Source organism: Mirounga angustirostris, unplaced genomic scaffold (genome assembly GCF_029215605.1).
Source record: "Mirounga angustirostris isolate CCGP_5_RB_7025 unplaced genomic scaffold, mMirAng1.0.hap1 SCAF_4, whole genome shotgun sequence".
Taxonomy (NCBI): Eukaryota; Metazoa; Chordata; class Mammalia; order Carnivora; family Phocidae; genus Mirounga; species Mirounga angustirostris.
The window spans coordinates 126140038-126154216 of record NW_026991712.1 but is presented as its reverse complement, the minus strand read 5'-3'; the positions used below and the strand labels follow the sequence as shown (position 1 = coordinate 126154216).

Sequence of the window (14179 nt, the reverse complement as noted above, 5' to 3'; positions counted from 1 at the left end):
GACATTTCTAGCAGGGGTATGTGAGTTTCCATTGCTGTACATCCTTAACAAATAAAAAATTGCCATTTTTTCCAATTTATATTATTCTGTCAGGTGTGTAATGATAATGTGGTTTTTGTGTTTTTCTGCTAAGAAAAATTTGGTAAGATGTTTCTGAAAATATTAACTAACATGAAGCCATTAGTTTTCAGTTTTCCATGCTGTCCCTTTCTTTCAGTATCACAATCAAGAATTTATACTTTTTAGAAAGAGTATTTTAAAATTTAATTTGATTCATGAAAGCAGGTAGTTTGAGATATTACTCAGTATTCTTTCTTTATACTTTTTATTGGCTTATCTAAAAAAATAGATACATTATTTCCCTTCATAATTTAAGCTGCCATTCCAGGATTCATAACAATTACTGAAATGAGAGGTATGGTCTGTGGTTTACAAAAGTATGTTTAATGAATAAATCTTTCCAGTTCCTCTGAGCCATTTTTCTTTGTTAGAGTGTTGTGTTTTTTTGTTTTTGTTTTTTTTTTAAGATTTTATTTCTTTATTTGAGACAGAGAGAATGAGAGACAGGGAGCATGAGAGGGAGGGAGGGTCAGAGGGAGAAGCAGACTCCCTGCCAAGCAGGGAGCCCGATGCGGGACTCGATCCCGGGACTCCAGGATCATGACCTGAGCCGAAGGCAGTCGCTTAACCAACTGAGCCACCCAGGCGCCCGGGTATTGTGTTTTTTGTTTTGTTTTGTTTTGTTTTTTTTAGTAAAGTACTAGTTGGTTACTGTCGAGTGAAGTAAAACAGACTTTAACAACTCATGGGTAATGTCTGAAAGGTAAAGTGACATAAGATAAATGTCTGTGTTCCACTCTGAAAATAGCAAAAGTCATACGGAACCAAGATTTAACTTAATTGACTTGTAATTTAATCCTGCTTTAAAAGTGGTTTGGCATAATGAAAATTGTACTGTGACTTCATTTTGCACAATTAATACTAACAATGGAAAAATAAGAAGATAAAGGTTTGAAAGTTGTAAATGCCAGTTCAATTTTTTAAATGATTTATCTCTCAAAGTTTGTGTGCGCATTTTTAAAAATCATATGTGCATTGAAAAGAAAATAATGGGAATTTTTCTGGATAATTGAATGTCCAAAAATACCAATCTTATAGCTGTTTATAAGCATAAAACCAATTATGTTGTTTAGTTCTCAAGTTCAATGAAAAATTTAATTTCTAAAAGAACATGTATTTTTGAAAATAGAATAATTTAACTTCTGATTTTGTTCCATTAATACTCACTTAGTGGTATAAGGATTTTAAGCTGTGAAGTTAGGTACTTTAAAAGGATTGATGTAACCTTCATCTGGAAACAATTATAATTTTTTTAAAAGGTTTTTTAAAATGTATTTATTTGACAGAGAGAGATACAGCGAGAGAGGGAACACAAGCAGGGGGAGTGGGAGAAGGAGAAGCAGGCTTCCCACAGGGCAGAAGCCCAATGCGGGGCTCAATCCCAGGACCCTGGGATCATGACATGAGCCAAAGGCAGACGCTTAATGACTGAGCCACCCAGGCACCCCTGGAACCCTGGAAACAATTATAATTTAAACTTGGAAGATAAATGGTTAAATTGTCAAATGTAGGCCTCCTAAATATAAAGTAGGGGAAAAAAAATACATGTATATTTATTTTCAATACCTAATAGGAATGAACTTTATACCAGTTATGGCTTATTTGCTTTTCTGCTTGGCTTACAGTGTGGAATATAAATTGGTTGCAAAACTTGAGTTTAAACTAAACTAATGGTTTGCATTAAAAAAAAAAAAAAAAAAAACTCGGGCGCCTGGGTGGCTCAGTCGTTAAGCGTCTGCCTTTGGCTCAGGTCATGATCCCAGGGTCCTGGGATCAAGTCCCACATCGGGCTCCCTGCTTGGCAGGAAGCCTACTTCTCGCTCTCCCACTCCCCCTGCTTGTGTTCCTGCTCTCGCTATCTCTCTGTCAAATAAATAAATAAAATCTTTAAAAAAAAAACAACTCTACATTTCCTGTATAGAATCACAAATGTCCGTGTTTTCTGGTACTTGAGTGTTTTAAATAGGACTTGGAAAATTTCTGGTAAAGGTAATGAACTTTATTTTGGGGAAAATGATGATGGAATAGAAATTTGGATGAATGAAAGCAAAAGAAATTTCTGGTTCCTTTTTATTTTTTTTTAATTTTTTTTTTTTAAGGATTTTATTTATTTATTTATTTGATAGGAAGAGACACAGTGAGAGAGGGAACACAAGCAGGGGGAGTGGGAGAGGGAGAAGCAGGCTTCCTGCCGAGCAGGGAGTCCGATGCAGGGCTCGATCCCAGGACCCTGGGATCATGACCTGAGCCGAAAGCAGATGCTTAACGACTGAGCCCCAGGCCACCCCTCTGGTTCCTTTTTAAAGAAGATAAAGTGACAAATTTAGCAGATTGAGGGTCAGTAAGAAAAATTAGTATATATTTTGTTCTTTGCTTTTTCATACTTGTGATAAATTTTAAAAGATATCAGTTGTTTGCTACAATGTAGACACATCTGTAAGCAAGTTCAGTATTTATTTGAAAACTCAATGTTAACAGATTCCTGATGATAGTATGTGAAGACATTGATACCCACAATCAGAGTGCTGCATATGTTAATAGGTAGACTGTCTTGGCATGGCCAGATAAACCATTTGCCAAAGTATTTAAATTTTTTCAGCCCTTATAATCATTGGGATGGTTATATTTGACCCTCAGGTAGCCAGAGAAAACATCGGGGACCTAGCTCTGATTGTTTTTGGCCTTTCAGTGTTTTAAAGTAAGCCTTAAGGACTGAAGAACAAATATATATATGTGTGTGTGTGTGTATATATATATATGTATATATATATATATATATCTGAGAGAGAGAGAATGAGCAGAGGGAGAGGGAGAGAGAATCCATAGCAGACTCCCTGCTGAGCACAGAACCCAACTTGGGTCTTGATCCTAGGACCTGGGATCATGACCTGAGCCAAAACCAGGAGTCAGCTGCTTAACCAGTGAACCACCCTGGCATCCCTAGAGATACCTTCTTGAATAGTTTTAATTGATCAGTTTATCACAAGTGACTGGCCAGACAACATTTTATGTTAATAATTTATTGAATTTGAATGAATCTACTCGTTCTCACAGTTTGGGCAAGGTCACTTGCAACTAATTTGCTCTGTTTCAGACTGCTCTGGTGTATGCTGATTTTACAATGTATGGCAGATAATCCAACTCTAGTTATATACCAGTTGAAATTATTACGTATCCAAAAGCTTGTTAAATCTGATATTAAGTTTAATCCCTTTTTAAAGTAAAAAATATCTGCTTTATAGTACTTTCTCTTCTGCTTGGCAGTGTTTCAGAATCAGTTAAACAATGAATACACTTTGAGAATCTTATCAGATTATATCCCGTTGGTTTGTATTTACTGTTTTTCTTTTAGGTTCCAGTCTAAATAATGACAGAAAGAAAGAAAGACAAAAAAGAAAGAAAAGAAAAGAAAAAGAAAAAGAAAGAAAGAGAGAGAGAGAAAGAAAGAAAGAAAGAAAGAGAGAGAGAGAGAGAAAGAAAGAAAGAAAAAGAAAGAAAGAAAGAAAGAAAGAAAGAAAGAAAGAAAGAAAGAAAGAAAGAAAGAAAAAGACCAGACCAGACCTACTATAGAATGTCAGTGACAAGGAATATCAATTTCTTAACTTTTCTTCTTTTACTTTTAAGATAAAGATACAGATATCACCATGAAGGGGAATATGGATGAATTTGGCCTTCGAGACTCCTTGAGTGTTACATCAACTGATTCCTTTGCTTCAGCAACAGAGGTAGGACAGTATATTCCCAGTGAGAATTTCTCATTCTTTTTCACCCAGAGAGTAGTTTTGCCACTGTGCTGTAATTCAGTTGCCATTTAAGTAGTATTTACTATGTGGTAGATACCAGGTTACAAAGATGACTATAACATGAACATGAGTTTGCACAGGAGTTTATAGTCTTTTTAGAGAGGTAAACATGTAAACACACACTTTAGAGGTACACTGTCATATACTGTGGATTATGGGTGAGGCATATAAGTATCTTAATGGAAAGTAATATCTTATATCAGGACTCTTAAAAATGTTTAGATTCCTATCGGGCTCCCTGCTTCACGGGAAGCCTGCTTCTCCCTCTCCTACTCCCCCTGCTTGTGTTCCTGCTCTCACTATGTCTCTCTCTGTCAAATAAATAAATAAAATCTTTAAAAAAAAAAAAAAAGGTTTAGATTCCTTAGCTTAGAAATCATACTTCTAGATATTTTTTTAAAGATTATTTATTTATTAGAAAGAACACTCAGTAGAGCGGGGCAGAGGGAGAGGGTGACAGAAACTCAAGCAGACTGCATGCTGAGTGCAGAGCCCCACTTGGGGCTCTATTTCATGACCCTTAGATCAGGATCTGAGCCGAAACCAAGAGTCAGTCACTCAACTGACTGTGCCACCAAGGCGCCCCTAGGTACTTCTTTCTAGAAGGTGATCAGATTCAAAGATTTATATATAAAAATAATCACTATGGTATTTTAGTAATAATGAAAAACTGGAAATAGTCTAATGCCAAATTATGGTGTATACATAATTTGAAATATTGTGGTGCCAAAAACATGTTTCCATTTATTTTTAATGACATGGGAACATTTGTTAAATGAAAAGAGTAGTATGTAAAGCTTTATATAGAGAGTATGAGTATAATTTTGTAATAAAACAGAAAAACATGTATGTAGTATATTGTATAAGTATTTAGGCAGAGAAAACAAGTCTAGATATAAATACACCAAGGTGTAAACAATGGTGATCAATGAATTATAAATTTATAGGTGATTTGTTTTCTACTGAGATTTAAATTTTGTATCAAAAGAGAATGCTTGCAGAGTGCTCATGTTTTTATAATTTTTCCTACTTAAAACAACTTTAAAAATCACATATGCTCAATTTTATCTTAGAATAACTTTATTTTTATGGTAGATTTTGGATATTAATGCTGTCTTTTTTCATATAGATAGTATCACACATCCTGTAATTCATGCTGTAGTGTAGAAAGCTTTAATATTCCAATATCTTGTACCCTAAGCCTTGATTCTGCCTTTTTAATTTTAATTTTATTATTTTTTAAAGATTTTTTGAAAAAAATTATTTATTAGAGAGAGTGCGAGAGAGCGAGCGAGTGGGGGGCAGGGGCAGAGGGAGAGAGAAAATCCCAAGCAGACTCCGTGTTGAGTGCAGAGCCTGATGTGGGGCTCAGTCCCACGACCCTGAGATCATGACCCAAGCCAAAATCAAGAGTCCGATGCTCAACCAACTGAGCCACCCAGGCACCCCTCTGCCTTTTTTAAAGCTGTACTGATCATAATCTTCAATCTTCTCAAGAATTTCCTTTATATGTATACGTTTATTTTAGTTATTGCTTACAATAGCATCTCCTGAATTGTTTACATTTTTCCTTATATTTTTATATTTGTAAGTTTGCAATAGATAAAACATACCTACTTCTTTTGTAGAAAAGATATTTCTCTTCCCTTTTACTATTTGACATAGACAGCTTTATCTTTCTGTTCTTTTTTAAAAAAATGTTTCCAGCTTTATTGAGATATAATTGATATATTATGTATAAATTTAAGGTGTACAGTGTGATGATTTCATACATATATATTGTGAAATAATTACCATAGTAAGATTAGTTAATACGTCCTTCACCTCACAGGATTATGTGTATATGGGTGGGGGTGAGAATGTTTAATGTTTACTCTCTTAGCAACTTTCAAGTATATAATACAGTATTGTTAACTGTAGTTGCCATGCTGTGCAGTAGATCTCCAGGATTACTTCATCTTCTCACTGGAAGTTTGTACCCTTTGACCAATATCTCCCCATTTCCCTCACTCAGCCTCTGGCAATCACCATTCTACTCTCTGTTTCTTTTTTTCTTTTTTCTTTTTTTTTTTTTAAAGATTTTATTTATTTATTTGACAGAGAGACACAGTGAGAGAGGGAACACAAGCAGGGGGAGTGGGAGAGGGAGAAGCAGGCTTCCCGCAGAGCAGGGAGCCCAATGCAGGGCTCGATCCCAGGACCCTGGGATCATGACCTGAGCCGAAGGCAGACGCTTAACGACTGAGCCACCCAGGTGCCCCTCTACTCTCTGTTTCTATAGATTTAGCTTTTTCAAAAAGATTTCACATGTGAGTGATAGAATACAGTGTTTGTCTTTCTTGGACTTATTTCACTTAGCATAATGCCTTCGAGGTCCATCCATCTTGTCACAAATGCCAGGATTTCCTTCTTTATCATGGGTGAATAATATACTTTACACACACACACACACACACTCATACCCACACATTCCCCTACACACTGTACATCTTTATCTGTTTATCTGTTATTGAACATTTAGGTTATTTCCATATATTGGCTATTGTGAATAATGCTGCAGTGAACATGGCAGTGCAGATATCTCAAAAGAGTGATTTCATTTCCTTTGGATATATACCCACAAGTGGGATTGCTCAGATGATATGGTAGTTCTATTTTAATTTTTGAGGAACTTCTGTATTGTTTTCCATAGTAGCTGTAGCAATTTACATTCCCACCAACAGTGCACCAAGGTTCCCTATTATCCTTGTCCTTGCCAGGATTTGTTATCTCTTGACTTTTTGATAATAGCCCATTCTAATGGATGTGAGGTGATATCTCATTGTGGTTTTGTTGTTTTGTTTTTTTAAAGATTTTATTTATTTATTTGACAGAGAGAGACACAGTGAGAGAGGGAACACAAGCAGGGGGAATGGGAGAGGGAGAAGCAGGCTTCCCGTGGAGCAGGGAGCCTGACGCGGGCTCAATCCCAGGACCCTGGGATCATGACCTGAGCCGAAGGCAGACGCTTAACGACTGAGCCTCATCCAGGAGCCCTTCTCATTGTGGTTTTGATTTGTATTTCCCTGATTAGTGATGTTGAGCACCTTTTCATGTGCCTGTTGGCTATTTGTGTCTTGTTTGAAAATATGTCTATTCAGGTCCTCTGTCCGTTTTTTAATTGAATTTTTTCTGCTATTGAGTTTTTTGGGTTCCTTATATATTTTGGATATTAACTCCTTATCAAATAGATAGTTTACAGATACTTTCTCCCATTCAGTAAGTTACCTTTTCATTTTGTTGATTGTTTCTTTTGCCCGACAGAAGGTTTTCAGTTTGATGTAGTCCCACTTATTTTTGTCTTCATTACTTGTGATTTTGGTGTTATATCCAAAATGTCATTGTCAAGACCAATGTCAAAGAGCTTTTTCTCTATGTTATCTTTTAGCAGTTACATGGTTTCAGGTCTTATGTTTAAGTCCTTTTTTTTTTTTTTAAGTAGGCTCCATGCCCAGTGTGGAGCCTAATGTGGAGCTTGAACTCACAACCCTGAGATCAAGACCTGAGCTGAGATCAAGAGTTGGAGGCTTAACCAGTTGAGCCACCCAGGCACCCCTTACGTTTAAGTCTTTACTGCATTTTGAGCTAATTTTCTGAGTGGTGTAAGATAGGTGTTCAGTTCATTCTTCTATATGTGATTATCTAATTTTCCCAGAGACTCTTGTTTCCTCATTGAGTATTCTTGGCTCTCTTGTCAAATATTGGTTGACCTTATATGCAAGGGTTTATTTCTCGGCTCTTGATTCTGTTATGTTGGTCTATGTGCCTAATTTTATACCAGTACCATACTGTGTAATTACTATAGCTTTGTAGTATAGTTTGAAACCGGGAAGTGTGATGCCTCCAGTATTCTTTCTCAGGATCACTTTGGCTCTTTGGGACCTTATGTGGTTCCACACAAATTTTAGGATTGTTTTTTCTATTTCTGTGAAGAATGCCACTGGAATTTTGATAGGGATTGTAATGAATCTAAAATGGCTTTATGGATTTTAACAATATTAAATCTTTTGACCCATGAACATGAAGTATCTTTTCACTTTATTCACTTCAGTTTCTTCATCAAAGTCTTAAAGTTTTCAGTGTACGGATTTTCACCTCCTTGGTTAAATTTTTTTTTAAAGATTTTATTTATTTATTTGACAGAGAGAGAGAGAGAGAGAGCCTAATGAGGGGCTCCATCCCAGAATCCTGGGATCTTGACCTGAGCTGAAGCCAGATGCTGACTAAATCACCAAGGCACCCCTTCTTTGTTAAATTTATTCCTAAGTATTTTATTCTTTTTATTACTATTATAATAGGGTTGTTTTCTTAATTTCTCTCTCTCTCTAAAATTTTAATTCCAGTATAGTTTACATACAGTGTTATATTAGTTTCAGGTGTACAATATAGTGATTCAACAATTCTACACGTTACTCAGTGCTCATCACGATAAGTGTACTCTTTTTTTTTTTAAGATTTTTTATTTTTATTTATTTGAATGAGAGAGAGAGCAGACTGAGTGAAAACATGAGTGGGGAGGGAGGGGTAGAGGGAGAGGAAGAAGCAGACTCCCTGCTAAGCAGGGAGCCTGATGTAGGGCTCAATCAATCCCAGGACCCTGAGATCATGACCTGAGCAGAAGGCAGACGCTTAACTGACTGAGCCACCCAGGTGCCCCGATAAGTGTACTGTTAATCCCCTTCACTTACTTCACCCATCCCCCCATCCACCTCCCCTCTCATAACCATCAGTTTGTTCTCTATAGTTAAGAGTTTGTTTATTCGTTTTGTTTTTTTTGTTTGTTTTGTTTCCTAAATTTTCATATGAGTGAAATCATGTGGTATTTATCTTATCTGATATATTTCACTTAGCATTATATCCTATAGATCTATCCATGTTGTTGCAAATGGCAAGATTTCATTCTTTTTTATGGCTGAATAATATTCTATTGTATGTATATATACACACTACATCTTCTTTATCCATTCATCCATTGATGGCTTGGGCCACTTCCATAATTTGGCTATTATAAATAATGATACATTAAGTATAAGGGTGCATATATCTTTTCAAATCAGTGTTTTCATATTCTTTGGGTAAATACCCAATAGTTGACTTACTGGATCATAGGGTAATTCTATTTTTAATTTTTTTTTTAAGATTTTATTTATTTATGAGAGAGACAATGAGAGACAGAGAGCATGAGAGGGAGGAGGGTCAGAGGGCGAAGCAGACTCCCCGCCGAGCAGGGAGTCCGATGCGGGACTCGATCCCGGGACTCCAGGATCATGACCTGAGCCGAAGGCAGCCGCCTAACCAACTGAGCCACCCAGGCGCCCTATTTTTAATTTTTTGAGGAACCTCCACATTGTTTTCCACAGTAGCCGCTTCAGTTTACATTCTCACCAGCGGAGCGCGAGAGTTCCTTTTTCTCACATCCTTGCCAATACTTGTTTCTTGTGTTTTTGATTTCAGCCATTCTGACAGGTGTGAGGTGATATCTCATTGTAGTTTTGATTTGCATTTCCCTGATGATGAGTGATGTTGAGCATCTTTTCATGTGTCTGTTGGCCATTTGGATGTCTTCTTTGGAGAAATGTCTGTTCACGTCTTCTGCTCATTTTTTATTGGATCATTTGGCTTTTTGGTGTTGAATTGCATAAATTCCCTTTATATTTTGGATACTAACCCTTTATTGGATATGTCATTTGCAAATATCTTCTCCCATTCAGTAGGTTATTTTTTAATTTTGTTGATTGATTCCTTCACAGTGAAGAAGCTTTTTATTTTGATGTAGTCCCAATAACTTATTTTTGCTCTTGTTTCCCTTACCTCAGTAGACATTATCTAGAGAAATGTTGCTGTGACTTATGTCAGAGAAATTAACTTCCTGTACTCTCTTCTAGGATTTTTATGGTTTCAGGTCTCCCATTTAGGTCCTTAATCTATCTTAAAGTTTTTTTGGGTTTTTTTTTCTTTTTCTTTTCTTTTCTTTTCTTGAGAGAGAGCACACATGAGCAGGGTGGGAGGGGCAGAGGGAGACACAAAATTCTAATTCACATGGAGCCCAAAGCGGGGCTCGATCTCACAACCCTGAGATCATGACCTGAGCTGAAGTCAAAAGTCGGACGCTTAACCAACTAAGCCACCCAGGCACCCCTTGAGTTTATTTTTGTGTATGGTATAAGAAAGTGGTCCAGTTTCATTCTTTTGCATGTAGCTGTCCAGTTTTCCCCAACAGTTTGTTGAAGAGACTCTTTTTTTCCCATTGCATATTCTTGCCTCCTTTGTCATAGATTAATTGACCATATAATCATGGGTTTATTTCTGGGCTCTTACTTTGTTCCATTGATCTGTGTGTCTATTTTTGTGCCAGTACCATACTGTTTTGATTACTATAGCTTTGTAGTTAATTTTGAAATCTAAGATTGTGATACTTCCATTTTGTTTTTCTTTTTCACGATTACTTTGGCTATTCAAGGTCTTTCATGGTTCCATACAAATTTTAGGATTGTTCTAGTTTTGTGAAAAATGCTGTTAGTGTTTTGATAGGGATTGCATTAAATTTGTAGATCACTTTAGGCAATATGGACATTTTAACAATATTTGTTCTTCCAATCAATGAGCATGGAAAATCTTTCTATTTATGTCATATTCAGTTTCTTTCATCAGTGTTTTATAGTTTTTAAAGCACAGGTCTTTCACCTCCTTGGTTAAGTTTATCCCTAGGTATTTTATTCTTTCTCGTGCAATTGTAAATGGGACTGTTTTGTTCATTTCTCTTTCTGCTACTTCATAATTAGTGTGTAGAAATTACACAGGTTTCTGTGTATTGATTTTGTATCCTGTGGCTCTACTGAATTCATTTATCTGTTCTAGTTTTTTGGTGGAGATATATATATATTTGGCATTTTTATATATGGCATATATATATATGGCATCATGTCATTTGCAAATAGTGACAGTTTTGCTTCTTCCTTACCAACTTGGATGCCTTTTATTTCTTTTTCTTGTCTGATTACTATGGTTAGGACTTGCAGTAGTATTTTGAATAAAAGTGGTGAAAGTGGACATCTTTGTCTTGTTCTTTTTTATTTATTTTTTAAGATTTTATTTGACAGAGCACAAGCAGGGGGAGTGACAGGCAGAGGGTGAGGGAGAAGCAGGCTCCCTGCAGAGCAGGGAGCCCGAGGCGGGGCTCGATCCCAGGACCCTGGGATCATGACCCGAGCTGAAGGCAGTCATTTAACCAACTGAGCCACCCAGCCACCCCTCCTTGTCTTGTTCTTGATCTTAGGGAAAAAGCTCTCAGTTTTTCAGCATTGAGTATGATGTTACCTATTATACATGGTCTTTATTATGTTGAGGTATTTTCCCTCTAAACTTACTTTGTTGAGGGTTTTTATCATGAATCTATATTCTATTTTGTCAAAAGCTTTTTCTGTATCCATTGAAATGATCATATGTTTTTTATCCTTTCTCTTTTTGATGTAATGTATCATGTTGATTTACTTGTGAATATTGGGCCACCCTTGCAGCCTGGGAATACACCCCACTTGATCATGGTGAATGATTTTTTAAAGGTATTGTTGGATTCAGTTTGCTAATAAAAACATTGTTGGGGATTTTTGCATCTGTGTTCATCACAGATATTGACCTGTAGTTCTCTTTTTTGTATTGACTATCTGGTTTTGGTATCAGGGTATGTGAGCCTCATAAAATGAATTTGGAAGCTTTCCTTTCTCTTCTATTTTTTGGAATATTTTGAGAAGAATAAGTATTACCTCATCTTTTAAATGTTTTATAGAATTCACCTGAAGCCATCTGGTCTTAACCTTTTGTTGACTGGGAGTTTTTTGATTAGTGATTCAGTGTCATTGCTGGTAATTGGTCTGTTCAAATTTTCTGTTTCTTCTTGATTCAATTTTGGAAGGTTATATATTTTTAGGAATTTATCCATATCTTTTAGGTTGTCCAATTTGTTGGCATATAATTTTTCATAATATTCTCTTGTAATCCTTTGTATTTCTGTGGTGTTGGTTGTCATTTCTCCTCTTTCATTTATTTTATTTGAGTCTTTTTTTTTTTTAATGGGTCTGGCTAAAGGTTTATCCATTTTGTTTATCTTTTAAAAGAGCCAGCTCCTGGTTTCATTAATCTGTTCTGTTGTTTTTTTAGTTTCTATTTCATTTATTTTTGTTCTAATCTTTATTATTTCCTTCCTTCTACTGGTGTTGCACTTTGTTCTTCTTTTCCTAGCTCCGTTAGGTGTAAGGTCAGGTTGTTTATTTGAGATTTTTCTTGCTTCTTGAGTTATGCCTGTATTGCTATAAATTTCCCTCTTACAACAGATTTTGCTTCATCCCAAAGATTTTGGACCATTTTGTTTTCATTTTCATTTGTCTCCATATATTTTTTATTTCATCTTTGATTTCTTAGTTGACCCATTCATTGTTTAGTATCATGTTACTTAACCTCTGTATGTGTGTTATTTCTAGATTTTTTCTTTTTTTTTTTTTTCCTGGATTTTTTCTTATTCTTGATTTCTAGTTTCAAAACATTGTGGTTGGAAAAGATATATGTTACGACTTTGATTTTTTTTAATTTGTTGAGGCTTGTTTTATGACCTAATATGTGATCTATTTTGGAGAATGTTCATTTGTACTTGAAAAGAATATATATTCTGTTTTAGGATGGAATGTTCTGAATATATCTGTTAGATTCATCTTTTCCATTGTGTCATTGAAAGCCACTGTTTCCTTGTTTTCTTTTCTGGATGATCTATCCGTTGATGTAAGTGGGATGTTAAAGTCCCCTACTATTATTGTATTACTATCGATCATTTCATTTATGTTTGTTATTAGCTGCTTTTTGTATCTGGGTGCTCCCATGTTGGGGGTGCATAAAAATTTACTGTTGTTTTATCTTCTTATTGAATTGTTCTCTTTATGATTACATAGTGTCCTTCTTGTTCTAACAGTCTTTTTTTTTTTTTTTTTTAAAGATTTGACAGAGAGAGACACAGCGAGAAAGGGAACACAAGCAGGGGGAGTGGGAGAGGGAGAAGCAGGCTCCCCACTGAGCAGGGAGCCCGATGCGGGGCTCGATCCCAGGACTCTGGGATCATGACCTGAGCCGAAGGCAGATGCTTTACGACTGAGCCACCCAGGCACCCCAGTCTTTTTTTTTTAAGTCTGTTTTGTTGTGGTGCCTGGGTGGCACAATCGGTTAAGCATCTGACTCTTGGTTTCACCTCACGTCTTCATCTCAGGGTCATGAGATTGAACTGTCTTGTTGGACTCAATGCTCAGCACAGAGTCTGCTTGAGATTCTCTCTCCCTCTCCCTCTGCCCCTTCTGCTCATGCTCTCTCTCTCTAAAATAAATAAATATTTCTTTTAAAATCTATTTTGTCTGGGGCACCTGGCTGGCTCATTCAGTAGAGCATATGACTCTTGATTTCAGGGTCATGAGTTCAAGCCCCACTTTGGGCATAGAACTTACTTTAAAAAAAATAAAGTCAGTTTGTCCAATGGAAGTATTGCTTGCCTGGCTTTTTTTCCCCACTTCCCTTTGCATGATAAATAGCTCCTCCATCCATTCACTTTCAATCTGAATGTGTTTTTTGGTCTGAAATGAGTCTCTCGTAGGCAGCATACAGATGGGTCTTGCTTTTGTATCCATTCTATCACCCTGCATCTTTTGATTGGAAGGTTTAGTCCATTTACATTCAAAGTAATTATTGATAGCTATGTACTTATTGCCATTTTGTTACTTACTTTATGGTTGTTTTGTAGTTCTTCTCTGTTCCTTTCTTCTCTTCCTCTTTTCTCTCATGGATTGCTGGTTTTATGTAGTGATATATTTGGATTCCATTCTTTTTATTTTTTGCATGTGTATTACCGGTTTTTGATTTGTGGTTACTGTTGGTTTTGTAATCACATCTTATGCATACAGTAGTCTATATTAAGTTGATGGTCACTAAAGTTTGAACCCATTCTTTACTTGTCTCCCCCCAACATTTTAAGCATAGGGTGTCATAGGTTATATCCTTTTATTTTGTGAGTCACTTGATTGAATTTTATAAACATACTTATTTTTACTGTTTTTGTGCTCCCTACTTTTCTTATTCCTGCATATGGTCTTTCCACTCAAAGAGTCCCTTTTAACATTTCTTGTATGGTTGAATTAGTGGTTACAAATTCTTTTAACTTTTGTTTGGGAACTCTTTATCTCCTT

At 36.1% G+C, this 14179-nt stretch overlaps 1 protein-coding gene across 4 annotated transcripts in view; it reads left to right on the top strand.

The window, feature by feature from the left end:
• MIGA1 (mitoguardin 1) overlaps positions 1-14179 on the top strand; it is a 101818-nt gene that overhangs the window by 58764 nt on the left and 28875 nt on the right. For all 4 annotated transcript variants that reach the window (XM_064588952.1, XM_064588954.1, XM_064588951.1 and 1 more), the window contains exon 8: positions 3745-3845. In XM_064588952.1, the coding sequence (XP_064445022.1) occupies positions 3745-3845 (101 nt within the window). The remainder of the gene's footprint in view (positions 1-3744; positions 3846-14179) is intronic.